Source organism: Canis lupus, chromosome 22 (genome assembly GCF_011100685.1).
Source record: "Canis lupus familiaris isolate Mischka breed German Shepherd chromosome 22, alternate assembly UU_Cfam_GSD_1.0, whole genome shotgun sequence".
Classification (NCBI taxonomy): Eukaryota; Metazoa; Chordata; class Mammalia; order Carnivora; family Canidae; genus Canis; species Canis lupus.
The window spans coordinates 6033786-6053392 of NC_049243.1; the positions used below are offsets into that span (position 1 = coordinate 6033786).

A 19607-nucleotide genomic window follows, 5' to 3' on the forward strand; every position below is an offset into this window, starting at 1 on the left:
TTAAGAGTTGCATTTTTCTCACTCCAGGAAGATGAAGGGGATGTCCAGACATTCACAGATGGCAAAGATCAGAAGTCCCGGCAGGCATCACAAATGGAAAAATGACTGTGTTGGACAGAAAGCGGCCATTGGATCTGGCAATTGCTTGCGTGATTCGAAACCTGAAGATCCACCTGAAGCAAATTCAGACCCTCTGGGTGTTTTAGTAAACACTGATTCTGGTAAGCTAAACAGGAAAGCCGCGTGTTTACAAATGCATAGAACATGATCCTACAGTTGATTCTTCACAGCATTGTTTGTGGAGAGTTTAATGACAAATATGTAAAAAAAATAGAATGATGCTTTTGTTTTTATTTATAATAGAAGTGTCTTGTCAAAACCCTCATTTCAGGATATCTTTTCTGAATCTTGGGGAATGAGTGTGTGAAGCAGGCAGGATATGGAAAAAATTATATTTATTGGCTAATTTTCATAGTATGGTATAATCTTTTAAAAAATATTTTATTTATTACAGAGAGAGGGAGAGTACAGAGGTAGAATGAGAGAGAGAAGCAGACTCTTTGCTGAGCAGAGAGCCTGGCGTGGGGCTGGATCCCAGGTCTCTGGGATCATGACCTGAACTGAAGGCAGACACTTAACGAACTGAGCTACCCAGGTGCCCCCATTGTATGGTGTAACCTTGGAAATTGTTTTCAGATTGTTTTGTATGGGAGTGTGTGGGTTAGTTACTCTGTCAGTTAAGCATCCGACTCTTGATTTTGGCTCAGGTCATGATCAGGTCATGAGATGGAGCCCCATGTCAGGCTCTATGCTCAGTGAGGAGTTTGCTTGGGATGCTCTCTCTCTCTCTCCCTTTGTTTCCCTCCTGCCCACCACCCTCCACTCCCGTGCTCTGACTCTCTCTAAAATAAGTAAGTCTTTTAAAAAAGAAATTGTTTTCAATATATTGATGCTACAGATTCAAATTTGCTCAATTAGGTTAATTTTTCCCCACCTATGAAGTGAGTATTTCAACGGAAGCCAGTTATCATTTATGCTGCTGAGCATGAATAAGATCCCTCTGAGTAAATATTACTGTTTCATTATAATTGATACTGTTCTTCCTCAGTGTATAGAATATATTTATATTAGCTTTGAATTCCCTTACTCTGCCTTAATAAGTTGAAAAATTAAAGGACCAAAATGCTGCTAACCACATAGATATCATCCAGCCTCTGAGGCTCCGTTTTCCCTTCCGCAAAATGTAAATGTAGATGTAAATATTTCTACTACCTTTCCTTCCAATAACATTATGAGGCTTTATCTTACTGCATGTGTTTTCTCTTCTGCAAAGAAAGAATATAAGTGAGTGGACTGATGCTAGCAGGCCCTGTTTAGCTTGGAAGATAGTGGCTTCTATGATAAACATGGCAAATTATTAAACTTACAGATGGCAAGAAATGAGATAACTAATTCAATGACGGAATTAAGATGGAAAGGATCTTGGCTAAGAATAACAGCTTATAATTTAGTTAGAATAATAATAATTATTTTAACACCAACTAATACTTATTGAGTAAGGTACTAATGGTGTTCTACATGCTTTATACATGTGTTTCCAGTTTTCAGATCTTTTACAGTGCATATATACTGTTGCTACTTGTGTTTTATTTATTTTTTTTAAGATTTTATTTGTTCATTCATGAGAGGTACAGAGAGAGAGCGAGAGAGAGACATAGACAGAGGGAGAAGCAGGCTCCTTGAAGGGAGCCCAATGTGGGACTCAATCCCCGGACCTAGGATCATGCCCTGAGCCGAAGGCAGACGCTCAACAACTGAGCCACCCAGGTGTCCTGCTACTTGCATTTTAGAACTGAGGGACACAGGGTAAATAATTTACCTTAGCCCAGCTGTTTGAATTTAGGAGTCTGATTCCACTAGACTCTATGCTTCTTCTAAATGTGAAGTTTGAATTTATCTAAAAAAATACTGTATGAGCCTAGGATAGTTGAGATGTGGGAGAGAGTTTAGAAAAGGCATCTTTTTATCCTTGCTGATGATAGCAAAGAAAAGGCAGATGATGTTTGGGGCCAAGATTACTCTTGGGCACTGATTTTTTTTTTCCTTCAAAAGATGTTAGTGCCCACACTTTTTCAGATTTACAGTGTATGACCTTGATGATTAAAACCATCTATATCCAAATATGAACTTTCATGTCATTAGAATACTTGAAACACAGATACAAAGAATACTGAGAATACTGTTATAATTAGTAAGTTACTAATTTGAAAATTATGTAATTCTTCATGCAGTTCTCTAAATGAACATTCAAGGGACTCTAATGTTGAAGTCATCATTCTGTTAGCTTTGGTAGATGGGTACTTCTGTTTTCTTCCTCTCTCTTTCTCTCTTGCTCTCTTTTTAAAAAAAAAAAAAAAAATCTCTTGGGACAGCCCTGGTGGCTCAGCAGTTTAGCACCGCCTTCGGCCCAGGGAGTGATTCTGGAGACCCAGGATCGAGTCCCGCATCAGGCTCCCTGCATGGAGCCTGCTTCTCCCTCTGCCTCTGTCTCTGCCTCTCTCTCTCTGTGTCTCTCATGAATAAATAAATAAATAAAATCTTTAAAAAAAAAAAAAAATCTCTGCACCCAACATGGGGCTCAAATTCCCAACCCTAGATCAAGAGTCACATGCTCTATTGACTGAACCAGCTAGGCCCCTCTTTGTTTTCTCATTTTTATTTTTTATTTTAAAAATATTTTATTTATTTATTTATTTGAGAAAGAGATAGGGAGAGCATAGAGGCAGAGTGAGAGGAGGAAGCAGGCTCCTTGCTGAGCAGGGAGCCTGAGGCAGGGCTAGATCCCAGGACCCTGAGATCATGACCTGAGCTGAAGGCAGACACTTAACCAACTGAACCACCCAGGCACCCCTGTTTCTCATTTTTATTTTTATTTATTTTTAAAAAGATTTTATTTATTTATTCATGAGAGACACATGGAGAGAGGCAGAGACATAGATAGGGGGAGAAGCAGGCTCTCTGTGGGGAGCCTGATGCGGAACTCCATCCCAGGACTTCAGGATCATGCCCTGAGCTGAAGGCAGAAGCTCAACCACTGAGCCACCTGGGCGTCCCTGTTTCTCATTTTTAAAGCAGTATTTCAATATATGGTAATCTGGTGAAATACCAACAAAAAGATGATTATATATTTTGCTCTATTAAGCCTGTATCTAGGTCTTCAGGAGATACTTTAGATGTGAGAAACAGTAGTAAGTATCTTTCATCCTCGTGATAGAAAGTGTTTAGTCAGATTCCTAGGAGTAATGATATGAGAGACCTCAAGTAATTTTATTTTGGTGTCAATGTGGAGACCTTTACCTATATTGAGGGCCAAAGATAATTATGTAAGTCGTGAATGTAAAAATCTTACAAGTAAGTTATAGATTTATAATATTACTATTTTTTCTTTTTTTTAATAATATTATTCTTTAAGGAAATAAAAAAAGGATCAAGTTAGGGTAACTTAATTTTGTAGAAAAGATTTCATTTAAATTCATGTCATCTTTTACCTGGAATTTCTTCTGGATATTTACAATTCCCAAATCAATAGTTTGGTTGGTTCTTCAACTTTTCACTCCAGGTATAGCTACAAAAAACTATGTGTACCATTTTTCCACATGCTTAAATATTCCCAGCATGCCTACTCTCTGATCTCTTAGTTTTACACTTGTTTGGAGGCAACTTCCTTCTTAGGCCAGAGCGAGCCAACATTAAGATCAGTTGTGTTCATTATTCAAGGTTGTTGTCATGGGGCAGCATTGTAATGATCTGACCCTATTCATGCTCTAAGGTGGCAGTTAGTACTTTTCATCACTAATTTCACTTTTAAAATGAAAATGGCCCGATGCCTTACATTTCTTTCCTTTATAGATGGGGGGGGGGGGGGGACGGGATGGACTCAGAACCTTATCTAGATATCAGCATTCACATTTAAATAAGACAGTAGTTTTCCAGGATATTTACAGACCAGATCATGCTTAGAAAATTAGTATTTTTTGTGGTAGTTGGTAGTAAGTGAACTCTCATTAATTAGGTGCTTTAAACTGGGGATTGTTATTGCTTCAAAGGGAAAGCCTGTCATTTGGAGTCTCCCAGTTTATCAGTTTTGAATATGACCTGTTTTCACTAGATGTTCTTAATGGCACCATATTTTTTTTAGTTCCTTGTATGTTCTGCTAACTAGTGTCCTCACAATGTTGTTGTTTTAAATCTTTTTTTGGTATCTCATTAGTTAGGACTATGTTTATTTTGTTGCTGTTGTTTAAATGTAAATGCAGCATGTTTTATGTCTTTCCTGACCCGTGGTTTTAATAAGCGTTGTCTGAGCTAGAAAGAGAAGAGCTGCTCACTAATGTACATTAAGCATCACTGACTGAAGTGCCTCAGCATCTACCTGAACACAAAAGATACAATTTGTTAGTCATTCATTATAGTATAAATATAGCTATTGTCATAGAACCCACTGGAGGATGTCAGTGTGTGCACTGACATTTAAGTGAGGTGGGCTTCTGGTATTTAAAAGATAGATGTTAAAATAAGAATAAGCCAGCATATTAGCTGTCGTGAATGTTCATTGTTAATGTTTGTTTTTGAGAGTTGGAAACCATAAAGCAAGGTTTCATTTTATTTTATTTTATTTATTTATTTATTTTTATAATAAATTTATTTTTTATTGGTGTTCAGTTTGCCCCCCTCGGTGCCCGTCACCCATTCACCCCCACCCCCCGCCCTCCTCCCCTTCCACCACCCCTAGTTTGTTTCCCAGAGTTAGGAGTCTTTATGTTCTGTCTCCGTTTCTGATATTTCCCACACATTTCTTCTCCCTTCCCTTATATACCCTTTCACTATTATTTATATTCCCCAAATGAATGAGAACATACAATGTTTGTCCTTCTCCGATTGACTTACTTCACTCAGCATAATACCCTCCAGTTCCATCCACATTGAAGCAAATGGTGGGTATTTGTCGTTTCTAACGGCTGAGTAATATTCCATTGTATACATTAACCACATCTTCTTTATCCATTCATCTTTCGATGGACAACAAGGCTCTTTCCACAGTTTGGCTATTGTGGCCATTGCTGCTATAAACATCGGGGTGCAGAAAGCAAGGTTTCCATTTTTTTAGGGTGACTTTCAACAGATTGCTTTTTCTTTAGGGTATCTAGAAATCTTCTTGAGGCTAGAGCATGTAATTGTGTTTTACTTCATAAAGGCAACAAGATAGAGTAGGGGGATGAAGGGGGAGAGACAAGTAAATAAGTTGTAGAAAGAAGCTGAATGGGAAGCTTTTATAACTAGTGTTTGTACTTAGGCAGGCCTTAAAAAAAGATGTATTTTTTTTCTCTCTTTTCATTTCAGTAGGGATTTACTTGAGGTGCTACATTCTGCTTGTCCAGTATTATAATTCAGAGAAGTCTCTCTGACTTCAAAAAATCATAGTCCATTGATAAATTTTAGATTAATATATTTATATATTTGGTCAGAGGGCATATGATGTGTATGTATGAGATAGAGAGGTATTGCTAAGGTTTTAACAGTAAGAGAAATTATTTGAGCTGGTATTTTGTAATCATTTTAAAGTTTGATTTTATCATCTTCATTGCTCCCATCTTTATACTGGCATTTTTCATTTAAAGATTTTTTTTTTTTTTAATTTATTTATGATAGTCACAGAGAGAGAGAGAGAGAGGCAGAGACACAGGCAGAGGGAGAAGCAGGCTCCATGCACCGGGAGCCCGACGTGGGATTCGATCCCGGGTCTCCAGGATCGCGCCCTGGGCCAAAGGCAGGCGCCAAACCGCTGCGCCACCCAGGGATCCCGCATTTTTCATTTAGAGAGGGGTTTTGACTGTTTTTGTTAAAAAGTGAGTGAATTTCCTGGAGTCTTATTTTGTCAGCCAGTACAGTGCCTTCAGCATAAATCTTTCCAGCTGTTGAAAATGCCTATATTCGAACTGCTAGTAGATCCAAGGGACTTTGGGAACAGCCTTTTTTTTTTTTTTTTTTTTTCCAGATGAAAAGTCACTAAAAAGGATGTTTTGATAGGGCCAAAACGACTGATAACCTCTTTTCAAAGTGTTATTACAGGTCATGGATTCCTGAAACATAACCGAGGGAGAGCAGCCTAGGAGAGCAATTGTTCACTTGTGTGAAGTCCTAACTCTTACCCATGGGGAGGCACTCAAGTATAGTGAACTTTGTGACAGTCCTGATAATGAATACACCACATATCCAGATTGTGGTTTTACCATTCTCCAATTGAAGAAATTAGGGCCTTTTGGAGAAATGATCGATTGTAGAGCTGGGACAGAGAAAATACAAAGTGAACCTAGAGCATCTTAATAGTGCCAGAAGGTAGGAAAGTGCTCAAGAAAGCATCAGAATTGTGAACATGTCAGAAGTATATAGGGACCAACTGGAAAATGCTCCCAATGGCCAAAGTTGGAATAATTCAAACCACAAAATAAATAACAATAGATTATAACCCAAAGAATAAAATAAATATCCATGAATCCATACTGATATAAATAAAAAATAAGGAAGAAGGGACGGATCTTACGAAGAATTCTAATAAATAATTGTAGAAGAAGTGAAGGAAATAAAAAGTCACCATTAAAAACACCACAGTAATAATTATTTCAGCCAAGATCCACTGATGAGTGGTAAAATTAGTGGCAAATCTTTAAGGTAAAACAGAGTATTTATATAGTTTCAAAATATCTCCCCCTAAATATTAGTTACCGTGGTGGTTTTAACATATGTCTAAATTTCTTTGCTATTCCTTACTCTAAGAGGCGGGAGCTTAATTAATTTCCTTCCCCTTGAGTATGGGCTAAACTTAATCATTTTAAAAAACAGAATAATACAAAAAATTGTAACTTTATATAGCAAAGCAGGCAGACCACCAAGAGATCAAGGTTAACATTACTAGTAATAAGCCATGTTGATGTCATGGACTCCTGATATGATGTGATGAGAAGTGCACTACCTAAAATCCATAGCCTCCATGTAATCAACAAAAAAACATAAGACAGACCCTAGCTAAGGGCCATTCTACAACTGACCAGTAGTCTTCAAAAGTGTCAAGTTCATTAAAGACAAAGAAATACTGACAGATTGTCACAGATTTGGGGAAGACACAGATAAGGAGTCACGATAACTAAATGTATAATGTGATATGATGGATTGGATCCTGAAACAAGCAAAGAGTATTACTGGAAAAACTAGTGAAATTACAATATAGTCTGTAGCTTTGGTAGTATTATACCAATGTTAATTTATTTGGTAGCTACGATAATGTGTCACGGTTATGTAAGGGGGAAGCTGGATGGTAGGGTACATGGAAGTTCTCTGTACTATCTTTGCAACATTTGTGTAAATCTAAAATTGTTTCAAATATAAAGTTATTAAAAAAAGACAGGGAAAGAGGTGATATGTAGGCCAATTAAAGCCTTGCTCTCCACTTCTTGAATTGCGAGGAAATATTTTCCTTCAGAGTTTATTTTCCAGTATTTTTCTGTTATGTTCTGATTATAAAAACAAAAACTGAAGAGCATTTAAAAAAACCCCTATGTTCTTAATCTACAGAGACAGCCACTGCTCACATTTTGTTGTATATCTTTTTAATATTTTTCTTATCATGTGTATATTATTTTTAAAAATAAAAATGGAATCATGTTATTAAAGAAAAGAAAGAAAAAAAAAAAAACGAGCTTTGAATCCAGACAGAACTAGGTTTGTGTTGGGCTCCACCTTTTCCTAGCCCTATCGTTCAGTACCAGTTAGCCTTTTTGAACTCGTCTTTACTCATTCATGCAACAGTTTGTTCTTCAAATATTTGTTCAGCACTTAGGTACTGTTCTAGGCTCTAAGGATACAGTACTGAACAAAGCCAAACCCTTTCTCTCCTATAGCTTGTACTTGTTCACATCTAAGTACTTCAGGTAGTTGTTTATCGTTTTGCTGTAACAGGGAACGGAGAAATGGCACCATAGCTGGAAGAAGACATTTATTAGCATTTTTATTGACCATAGAGACATTTTGGTATGATGGCTTCATTTTTTTTTTTAAAGATTTTATTTATTTATTTGTGAGAGACCGAGAGAGAGGGGCAGAGACACAGGGAGAGGGAGAAGCAGGCTCCATGCAGGGAGCCTGATGTGGGACTCGATCCTGGGTCTCCAGGATCACGCCCTGGGCTGAAGGCGGTGCTAAACCTCTGAGCCACCCAGGCATCCCCCGGATGGCTTCATTTTAATAAGAGGACTTTATGTATCAGTAGGAGATATTCTAGCCCATTAGTTAAGAATTGGAACTTGGAATCAGCCCCGATTTAACTTTGATCCAATTGTTGCATAATTTTGTTACCTGAAGGAAAAGTTACTCAGATTCTCTGAATTTCAGTTTCATCATCTGTAATTAATAGTGAAAATGATACCTCCTAAGGATTAAATAAACTCATTCTTTTAAGAGTGTTATAGTCAACTGTATTGTGCTTTTCAGTACCTCTCTTTGAGTCTTAGAAAGAAATAATAGTTTGGCTTATCATCATTTAAACAATGAGATGAAAAAAAAATAAACAATGAGATGAACAGTCTCCATATTAATATTTTGTAGATTCTGTTTAGTCCACTAGTAATTTATATATAAACTGCATATTTTTCTTTCTCTTTATTAATTCATAAGAAAAGATGAGAAGTTACCTTAAAATTGACGAGCAGTTTTTGGAGGGTATGGTGCTGGGTAGGGTGGATGGGTGGAGAAGAGGGGATTTAACTTCATCCACCAGTATGTGCAGTTCCATATTCACATAGAAGTATAGCCCCAATTTCTACTAGCATGTTTTGTTTTCCCCTAGACTGACTTGGTGAATGTTCAATGCTGTCTTGAAATGTTTCATATTACTTGGGGGTTGAGCCGGTACATTACATAGACAGGTTACTTCCTGTCTTCATTCTTCAGTCAGGCTTTATTTTTTATTGATTGTTTAGACTAAATGTAATACATTTTTAGAGCTGCCAAAAACAAATGTAATAGGTGGTGTCCTGAGGCTACAACTAGGCTCCATGGGCTCTGATCAAACGCTTTACCTTTGGCAGGCTCTTTGGTACTTGCTAAGTTCTCTGGCTTGGCTTGTTTACTTAAGTTCTTAGAAGTTCTAAATAATAAAAACTTTGGGTGAATTCATTTCAGCATAAGTCTTTGACTAAGCTTTTATATATAGAATGGTTAAATTTTATTTGTGCCCTCAAAACTTAGTCTTAAAAACAAGAAAAGTAGATATTTTTTTATTATTTATTCCTAATCCAGTGAAGTTAAATAAATTTCTGGCCTTGGCCTTCCTATTACCTAATAAAATTAATTAATAGCATAATAGCCTAATAAGGTAAAATAAATTAATTAGCAAAGACTGTATAATTAACTTAGAGAAGGCTCAAATTCCGTAATGTGTGAAGCATGGTAAGTAACTAAGCTGTATATAGCTTCCATTGGCCTTCTGTGTTCTCTTTGGGGCAAGTAGCTTCTCTGACCATGAAGATGTAAATAAACCAAGGAAAAAATTTCAAGTTTCCTGAATTTTGTTTTTGGGAAAGATTAAGGAAATGATCAGAAATTACTTTCTTTTCACTAACATATAAGGAGTAGGGGACCTGTCAGCTTTCTTTTTTATGGTGGTGGATGTTTTTGGTATACTGTTTTATCTCATTCCTGTTTTTTTTTTTTTTTTTCAGAATCTGATAAAGAGGAGAAACCACAAAGTACGGTCATACCCAAGGAAGTGACACCAGCCCTGTGCTCACTAATGAGCAGCTATGGTAGTCTCTCAGGGTCAGAGAGTGAGCCAGAAGGTAAGTCATGGCCTCAGTTGATAGGTTTGTTTTATTGCTCTTTGAATTTGATGTATACTGTGCATCAGTAGCATCATTTCATGTATGTCTTTCTGAGGACAAAATGTATCAAGAGCATTGTTTATTTAATCTTCATATTTTTCATTTGATTCAGAAGTGATGTTAGCATGGGATAAAGGAAAGCTGGAGAAATGAGGAAATGTGTTGTTAGCCTGGGAGAAAAGGGCAAAAATAATACAGTGACAGAATAGGAAAGGGAAGAGATAATATGCCATTAATGGAATCAAAGACAATTCTAAAAGATACAGCAAAGAAAGTTAATTTGTTGTTTCCTACTCTCAATTCTTGTCTTAACATGTTTATAGCACCTTTGGTAGATGAATAGAGGTCCTTTGTGACAAAGTGGATGGTAGAATTCCTTACATGTATATAGAACGTTATTTTTTATAGAGCATATTTACATAAATTGCCTCATTTGGAGAACACAATAACTCTGTGCTTGTGGTTGAGTTAGCCTGTATGTTTCAAAGACTGGATAAAATGGAATTCCTTCAAGGTTTTTTCTGAGGAGTCAGTGATGTGCAGGATACATGTCTGACCTTTAAAGATGATAATAAACCAGCTTAACGTAGCGTCTTTTTTTAGGGTCACCTAAAAGAGTTATTATGTTATTAATCTAATGTGTCAATTATAAACCCAAGGTTCATATAAATAATCAGCATTTGTTTAATGAATAAGTCTGTGTCCTTCTGTTGGAAACCTGGCTCTGCATGGTGAATTTATTTGGGCTTTACCAACCATGAGAGAATTCCTGTGTATGTGTCTCTGTACAAGATGTGTAATCACAGTAGGAGCTGTACTGAAGATAAGAGTACAGGGTCTGCAAGTGAGTGTGTAAAAAGAAAGGAAGATTTGAGTGTAATTGGATGAAGATGGCAGCACTTTTAATGTTGATTAAATTAGAGATAATCACTCTGTAGTTGGAAGATGTTGAAGGAGAAAGAGTTGGGATTTAATATGAAGGATAATGTTTAGATGTATCCGTAACATAGGGATTTTTCTTCTTTTTTTAATGGACCGTGGTTTACTGTGGTAGCTGGTTAAAAGCTACTTGAATTTTGAAATACAAACTACTTTGGCCTTATCAGAGTATTTCTTAACTGATGGTTGCCTCTTCTTGTTTTTATTTTAATTTTAAGAAAAACAGTATTTATTTCTTTACTCTTGTTTCCAGTACACTGATATGAAGATGGAGTTATTCTTTAAACACATATTACATTTCTTGCTTATCGCTTGTATTTATGACGGGTGATAGCAATGAAAGCTATTACCAGATTACTGAATTTTATAAAAACAAGTTGCACTAATGCTCTCCTCTCTCTCTCTCTCTCTCTCTCTCTCTCTCTCTTAAGATGAAACATTTAATACTTTCATTCTCATGTCTTAATTTTGAGGCTGCCACCATTTTTAAATTAGAAGAAAGAAAGGAAACTGGGAGTGATCTTTGAGATTCCACTCCTTCATTTATGGAACCTTAAGCTTAACTTCTTTGCAAAGTTAGTATGTGGCAGAGCTGTTGTAAAGCCTAGGTTTGGGACTGAAAAATCTTAAACACCAACTTTCGTTTTAGGCATTCTCTGTGTTACATTTACTGTCTTCCTGAACAGAAATGCATAGCCTTTTCTTAAAGATAACAAGATATTGTCTATTAAAAGATAAATTTTACCTTATATGAATTTATTTTTACTGATTGTCTAAAATGCCCTGCTTGAAGGAAAAAGCCTTTGCTTCACATTCCTAAGGCCTAAGAATTATTTTATGTAGTTTGAATTCAGCTTTATTGAGCCATCCAGGTCACTAGCAAGTTTCCAACTTCCATTGTAAATTCTGGGCTGTAGGATAGCATATTGACACATAGGGACTTTGGAAGAAATAAACCAAAGAAATAAAGTGGGCTTTCTCTGAGCTATGAAATAGCATCTAGAAGGCTCCTTACTTAAGTGGATTTTAAATGGAGGGGAGCATTCTGATTCCTCACAGATTTAAACAATTGTATCATCTTAGTTAATATCTATCTCAACTTAGGAGTTAATACAGGTATATAGAGGATTTTAAACATGAATTGTGCTTTTTTTCCAGAAACAGTTTTAAACAAGGAAGGAGTCCCTTAAGAAAGACTGAAACAAAACAAGAGGCTAAGCTTGGCTTTGGGGATTTCAAAATCATTAAGCTATACATAGGAAAGAAAATTTCAATGAGTAATATTTCCAAATCAATTAGTTTGAAATCTCTTCCAGATTTTACATGTTAGTTTTTTGTTTTTGTTTTGCCATGTTAGAAGTTAAGCACAGTTTTATAGCTCTCCAAAATTGTTGTTTTTTCAAAATGATTTGGGCTGTGACTGGAGGTCCTCCATTGAAAACTCATGTTTAAAGACCACATGCCAAAAAGGATTTATAGGTTTGAAAAAGTGCAGTGGTTATATTTTAAATTTATTTGAATTGATAAACATTGCATTAAAATATGATACTAAGCTGGGAAATGTTGTGAGCCTCAAGAAAAATATAAATGGTTCTGGTTCCTCGTTCCTTAGCAGAAAATTGACAGTGTAAGCTCTGATTCATTTGACTTTTGTATTCCTGGATTGGAAGACCAATACTTGAAGGGGAAGGGAAAAATAGAAATTAGAACTCTGTCTTTTCTTATTGCCTTTTGTTATTATTCTCATAGTTTTGAACTCTATAAACCACTTGAATTCTTTGCTCCTTTTATGGTTACATTTCTGATTTTTTTTTCTTTTTTCTATCACTTTGAGGGCACATCAAAACCACTATCATTATAGCAAATTCTTTTTTTTTTTTTTCTTTTTGAGCTAGAGAGTGTGCATGATGTGCACTTGAGTTGGGTAGAGAGGGAGAGCGAATCTCAAGCAGGCTCCATGCTATGTAGAACCTGGCTTGGGGGCTCAGTCATACAACCCTGAGATCATGACTTGAGCTAAAATCAAGAGTCAGATGCTTAACTGACTGAGCCACCCAGGCACCCCTGTCATAGCATATTCTTTATATATTGTTGATTCTGGGTCAGGTCCTGTTTTATGTGCTTTACTCATTTAGTTATCACAGTAACTTCATGTAGCAGGTGCCATTATTTGTGAGGATATTTAGGCAGAGATAAGTAACTTGCCTGAAGATCGCAACTAGTATGTGATGAAACTAGAACTTGAACCTAACAGTTTGGGACTAGGATTTATGCTTCTAAGACTTATTACCCTGTACTTTGTTTCAAAGGTAGTTATCACATTTGGTCTTATGTAATACTTGGGTGTTGAAGGTTTTGAGGGATATGATTAGATTCCTATACTCTTGTCCAGGCAATTGAACCCAGTCTCCCACCTTCTAGAATTGAATTCTTTATATCATATCACCTTGTCAGAAATACAGAATAACCATTTTAGGAGTGAGAGGAGGAGATCCTTAAAACTTGTCAGTTTTCAACTAATCATATGGTTCTTTTCTTTATTCTTCTTAATATGGTGAAATATATTGATTGATTTTCAAGTATCAAACCAACCTTTATTCCTGAAATAAAATCTACTTGGTCTTTTACTAATAATTTATAAAAGATATTTATTTACTATCTTTATTTATTTGTTAAAGATATTTACCTCCATGGTCATGAAGGATGTGTTTTTCTTTTCTTATAATGACTTTGTCTGGATTTGGTATGAGTGGGATCTATTTCCTCCACCTCTTTTTTAAGACTTTGTGTAGGATTGCTACCATTTTGTCTTATTTGTAGAATTCAGTAATGGAGTTATCTGTACCTGGCATTTTAGAGGAGGGGGTAGACTTTCAATTATGAATTAAATTTCCTTAATAGGTAGAGGACTATTCAGATTTTCTGATTTTTCTTGTTCAGTTTGGTAATTTGTGTTTTTCAAAAAAATCTGTTTCATTTCTGTTGTCAAATTTATTGGCATAAAGTTGTTCATAATATTTTCTTGTGATATCTGTAGGATCTGTAGTGATATCCCCCCTTTGATTCCTCATATTATTAAATGGTATTTTTTTCTTTTTTTCTTGCTCAATCTTGCTAGATGTTTATTAATTTTGTTAATCTTTTAGAGTGTACCAACTTCTGATTTTTCTATTTATATTTTTCTTTATTGTCTGCTTGTAATTCATTGATTTTTCACTCTGTTATTTCCTCTCTTTTCACTATCTGATTTAGTGGAAGTTCAGATAATTGATTTTAGGCTTTTCTTTATTTCTAATAAAAGCAATCAAAACTATAAATTTGTCTCCATGCACTGCTTTAGCTGCATCCTATAAATTTACATTATGTTTTCATTTTTATTTTTTAAAAAATATTTTCTAACATCTCATGATTTGTTCTTTAACTCATGGGTTATTTAGACATATGTTGTTTAGTTTCCAGAGATTGGAGGTTTTCTAGATAGTTTTCTGTTAACTGATTTTACTTGAATTCTGTTACAGTCAGAGAGCATACTTTGTACACTTGCCAGGCATTTTTTGTTTTTTGTTTTTCCAGCTTATTGAGACTTGTTTTATAGCCTAGCACAAGTGAATGTTTATGTGAACTTGACAAAAACGTATCTTGGATTGAGTGTTTGTCAGTTTGAGTTGTTAGGGTACTCAGGTCTTCTATATTCCTGCTCATTTTCTGTTTAATTGTTCTTCAGTTACTGAGAGCAAAGTGTTAAAATTGTCTCTAACCTTAATAATGGATTTGTCTTTTTCTTGTTTCAGTTCTTTTAAGCTTTTGCTACACGTATAATGAAATTCTGTTATTAGGTGTTACTGTTTTATCTTCTTGATGAATTGATTTCTTTATCCTTATGAACTGTCCTTCTTTGTCCCTGGTGATGGTCCCTATTCTGAAGTCTCCTTTGTCTGATATTGATGTAGCCGATCCAGCTTTTTTATGATTGCTATATGTATGGTATTTTCTTTCCTCCTTTTGCTTTTAATCTGTGTCTGGTCACAGACAGTCTTTGCTTCATACTTCCTTGATAACTGAGATTTCATCTCCGTTCTGTTTGTGCAAAGCAAGAACTGCCAACAATTTAAGGTTGGTTTCTTGTAGACATTATGTAGTTGATCTTGTTCCCCACATTCTCTCTTCCCCCAGTCTGACCACTCACCCTTTTAAGTGGGATGTTTAAGTTATTTATATATATTGTAATTATTGATATGGCTGTTTCTTTTTGTCTTTGTTCTGTTTTCCTTCTTTCTTGCCTTTGGATTTATGCTGTCTTATTATTAGGGCAGTGTAAATATGGGTTTATTTGTTGAACCTCTTTGTTTTGCTTTTTAGGAGTTGGTCTATATATAGTATGTAGCTTCAGCTTATCACAATATACTTTCAGTGGTATTATACCATTTCATATATGTAATTTAAGAATTTTATAGCAATATACTTACATTTTCCTCTTCCCTTCCTTTATGCTCTTGTTATCAGATTTTCCTACAGGTGTTATGAATCCCACATACATTGTTTCTATTTTTGCTTAGAGTAGTCAGTTATCTTTAAAACCTTTTTCAAATCAGAAAAAAATGTCTTTTTGTATTTACCCCTATATTGACGGTTTCTGACACTCTTCATTCCTTTGGGTAGATGCAAGTTTCCATCTGATACTATTTCCTTCATCGAGATCACTTCCTGCAGCTCTTTGTGGTAATCTCTTCAATTATTGGCAGTTATATTTCCAATCTGAAAAATACTGTACTGCATTGAAAATGCCTAGTTTTTATTAATAAGTAGCCAGGATTATGGCTACTGGGGGGAGTATTATGACTTTTTGGGTTATTTTTGGAAGTTTACCTGTTTTTTTATTGTTTTTGTATTTGTTCTCATCACATTTAGAAGCTCCCATTAAGACTGAAGCAGACATTCTGGTGGAAGATGAGGTTCTTCATAACAATACTCCTAAGAGATCAAGGAACAATGTTAAAGTGACTGTTAAAAACTATAGGAGCCCAAAGAAAAGTTTTAAAAAGACAAACCCTAAGAGGAAAAAAGATTATCACAACTATCATACCTTATTTGAACCAAGGACACACCATCCATATCTCCTGGAAATGGTAAGTGACTTTTCTTTACATTCTGATCTCTCTTTTCTTCTCAGGTGATGAAGCCAGAGCCACTGGGTTTCTGCATGGGTTCATGCATGCATGCTTTTTAACTTCACCAAAGACCTTTATTCTTTGAAGACTTATTTGTGTATCTTAATTTTGAAGCTGCATTTGGCATATAGCTGATGTTTAGTAAATGTGGAATCATTACACTTTTTAAAACTGCTAAAAATGAAAGAATCTGTAGATTTAATTGATAAGGAAATATGTATTAAGGTGTACTGACATTTTTAAAGTTTTCACTGAAAGCACAGCTAAGTACAATGGCAGACTAAAAGGAGGAAGAGGTTTTTATGTGTTTATTTTGTGCATTATTGGCTTTATTCTCAGTGTGATGTGCTGAAAAATCTTATTTCTTCACATTTTAAGAGGAAGCAGCACATCTTTTGATTCTAAGTAATGGACATGAAGCTGTTCAAAGATCCAGTTCTTTCATACTAAGGGTAATAGAAAAATATTCCAAAATTTTTACTAGACTTGTAGAACTTTTTTTTTCTTTCTTTCTTTCTTTCTCTTTCTTTCTTTCTTTCTTTCTTTCTTTCTTTTTTTTTTTTTTTTTTTTAGATTTATTCATTTATTTATGATAGACATAGAGAGAGAGAGAGGCAGAGATAAAGGCAGAGGGAGAAGCAGGCTCCATGCCAGGAGCCCAACGCGGGACTTGATCCTGGGACTCCAGTATTGCCCTGGGCCAAAGGCAGGCGCCAAACCGCTGAGCCACCCAGGGATCCCCTAGAACTTTTGACAGTGTGTGAAAAGTCCTTTTTGCCCTGTCAGCTAAATGCTTACACTGTAGCTAAGGTGTTCTGTGGCTACCCTCTTTGAGGTGTTACATGGAGACCCAGTTGCTTCTTATTTGAATTGATCTGAAGTGTACTCTTTATTTTATAAATTTCAGTGTTTATATAAAGTAAGTTGCATTTTTAAAATACCTTGTAAGTGGTAAATTAAATCATCTCTTCACAGAACGTTCATTCCTCTGTGATGTTTCTAAACTAATAACATCAGAAAATAAATTGAATGATCTTACCCTTTTTGGCAAATCATATATGATTCCTTGGTTATGTATTTCTTCTAAATACCAGGAATTTTTTTAGATTGCCTTCAATTGCAACAGGCACAAAAATGAAAAGTTGTAAAAATCCAGGACTGTTGGGATTTTTTACTGCTGGTTTCATCACTACTATATTTACTGTATCTGCTTATAAGTTTCTATACTGTTTGTAGGTTTAGGTTTAAGAGGGTCCTCTTTGACATGATTTGTAGGTTAAAGAATTACAGACTTTTAAACCTACATTTCCTGTCCTTTGTTTAGATACTCCTAGAAAGGACTGAAAATGTGAACATTTATGCTGTTTAAAAACTAGATAGTCTTGGTGTAAGTTAAGAGGAAATGTTCTTGCATTATTTTTTTAGTGAAATGATTTAAATATATATTTATATATAGGTTATAAATATAAGTTATTATAAATATATATCTTTATTCTGTATTCTTTATATGGAGAAGGTATATATAATATTTTAGATTGTGTTTCCTGGATATATTTTATTTACCAGCTAATCATTTTATTTATTGTTTTTTAGCTTTTAGCTCCAGACATTCGACATGAAAGAAATGTGATTTTACAGTGTGTTCGGTACATCATCAAAAAGGACTTTTTTGGACTTAATACTAATTCTGCAAAAACTAAAGATGTATAGGTACCAGCACTCATGTGAAATAGGCCCATCCTAAAGTTAGTGGAGGAAAACCTTTTTTAAAAAAAAAAACAACTGGATTAATAATTGTAGACCTTATGAAATATTATGTTGGATTTTTAATTCTTTCCTTTGAATCTATGCAAATAAATACATAACTGGTTTTAAGACTCTGTCTCTATTGTTGGGGTTTGCCTAATATTTGCTGGTAGAGTTCTACTTTTTACTTATATTTATTTGTATTATTGCTGTCAGGTAAGGAAGTCTGCTGTGGGACCAGTCAAAAATTGAAGATATTGGGTTAGTAGTAAAGAAAAAGACCTTAAAAATGTTTAATTCAGCAAACATAATTGAGCAAAGCTGTAGGTTACGGAGAGAAGTACAGTCATTTCGTCTTTATTTTATTATTTTTTAAAGATTTTATTTATTTATTCATGAGAGACACAGAGAGAGAGAGACAGAGACACAGGCAGAGGGAGAAGCAGGCTCAATGCTGGGAGCCCGATGTGGGACTCGATCCCGGGTCTCCAGAATCACGCCCTGGGCTGAAGGCGGCGCTAAACTGCTGGGCCACCCGACCTGCCCCGTCATTTTGTCTAAATGCAGGAAAATGAGAATCATCCTTTAACTGTAGCAAGGGGGATTATTTAAATAATAAACCATATCAAATTAATACACTCAAAAGGTCTTGAAATTTAAAATTTCCCAGTTTATTTCCAAGGACATTCGGAAATTCACCTATTGACACTATTTAAGTAGTTCAAATACTGAATGTTTGGAATATTGACATAGATAAGGCCTCTGTGTATGTTTAGATTCACTGGAAGTGCTTCTTTTTGGTATGGTTCAGAATTGGACCTTTTTAATTTCTCAAATGTAAAGCATGGTACTTGATGAGGTCCATCTAATTTGTAGCAAAAACTGTAGTTCGTGAAATAATGTAAAACCTCAGTTTTAATATTTAAAACTGAGCATATTTCTTAATTGAACCCTTTTAAAATGTTTTTAAATAAACAGATCTTTTTTGAGTCTTTTTAATACCAGAGTTTGTTTTTTTTAAAGATTTTATTTATTTATTCATGAGGGACACAGAGAGAGAGGCAGAGACACAGGCAGAGGGAGAAGCAGGCTCCCTGCAGGAAGCCGGAGGCGAGACTTGATCCTGGGACCCCGGGACCACGCCCTGAGCCGAAAGCAGATGTTTAACCACTGAGCCACCCAGGTGTCCCAATATCAGAGGTTTTGATCTTATGTCCTAGTCGCTTGTGCTAGCTAGAACTGGAGCCTTCCTTTTTTAAATTTAAAAGAAAATTAATCTGATGTGGTTGAAAAATTGAATTTTTTCTAACATTGTGATTATTGAAGTCCATGAGTCTTGCCTGCAAGAAAAAGGCAAGCAAGAAAGCTGATGGCAGCCCTGAAGAAAGATCTCTTGTTCCTATATTTATAAGATCCTATCCAGAATCCGGGAACACCTGGCATATAACGCTATGATACTACAGACCAAAGATCAAAATTCATATTTAGGTCAGTGTTTCCCAACTTTGTAACTGCCATACAGACTTTTTTTTTCTTTTAAGATTTTTTTAATTTATGAGAGACAGAGAGGCAGAGACACAGGCAGAGGGAGAAGCAGGCTCCATGCAGGGAGCCCGACTAGGACTCAATCCTGGGTCTCCAGGATCATGCCCCAGGCTGAAGGCAGCGCTAAACTGCTGAGCCACCTGGGCTGCCCCACCATACAGACCTTTTTATTCTGTTTAACTCTCCTCCTGCAATGAATCCCATGTTTTAGAAAATTATCTGTCCAGCACATTACTTAATTCAATTTATGTAACACTGTTGAGTGCTTATTTATGTG

The 19607-nt window shown here is 35.5% G+C and overlaps 1 protein-coding gene across 1 annotated transcript in view; it reads left to right on the forward strand.

The window, feature by feature from the left end:
* The window catches only part of NUFIP1 (nuclear FMR1 interacting protein 1), a 46272-nt gene extending 27488 nt beyond the window's left edge, over positions 1–18784 (forward strand). The window contains exons 7-10 of the mRNA XM_038569585.1: positions 28–221; positions 9774–9890; positions 15780–15997; positions 17633–18784. Coding sequence (XP_038425513.1) covers positions 28–221; positions 9774–9890; positions 15780–15997; positions 17633–17749 — 646 coding nt within the window. The 3' untranslated portion in view covers positions 17750–18784. The remainder of the gene's footprint in view (positions 1–27; positions 222–9773; positions 9891–15779; positions 15998–17632) is intronic.
* Positions 18785–19607: the final 823 nt, after the last annotated feature.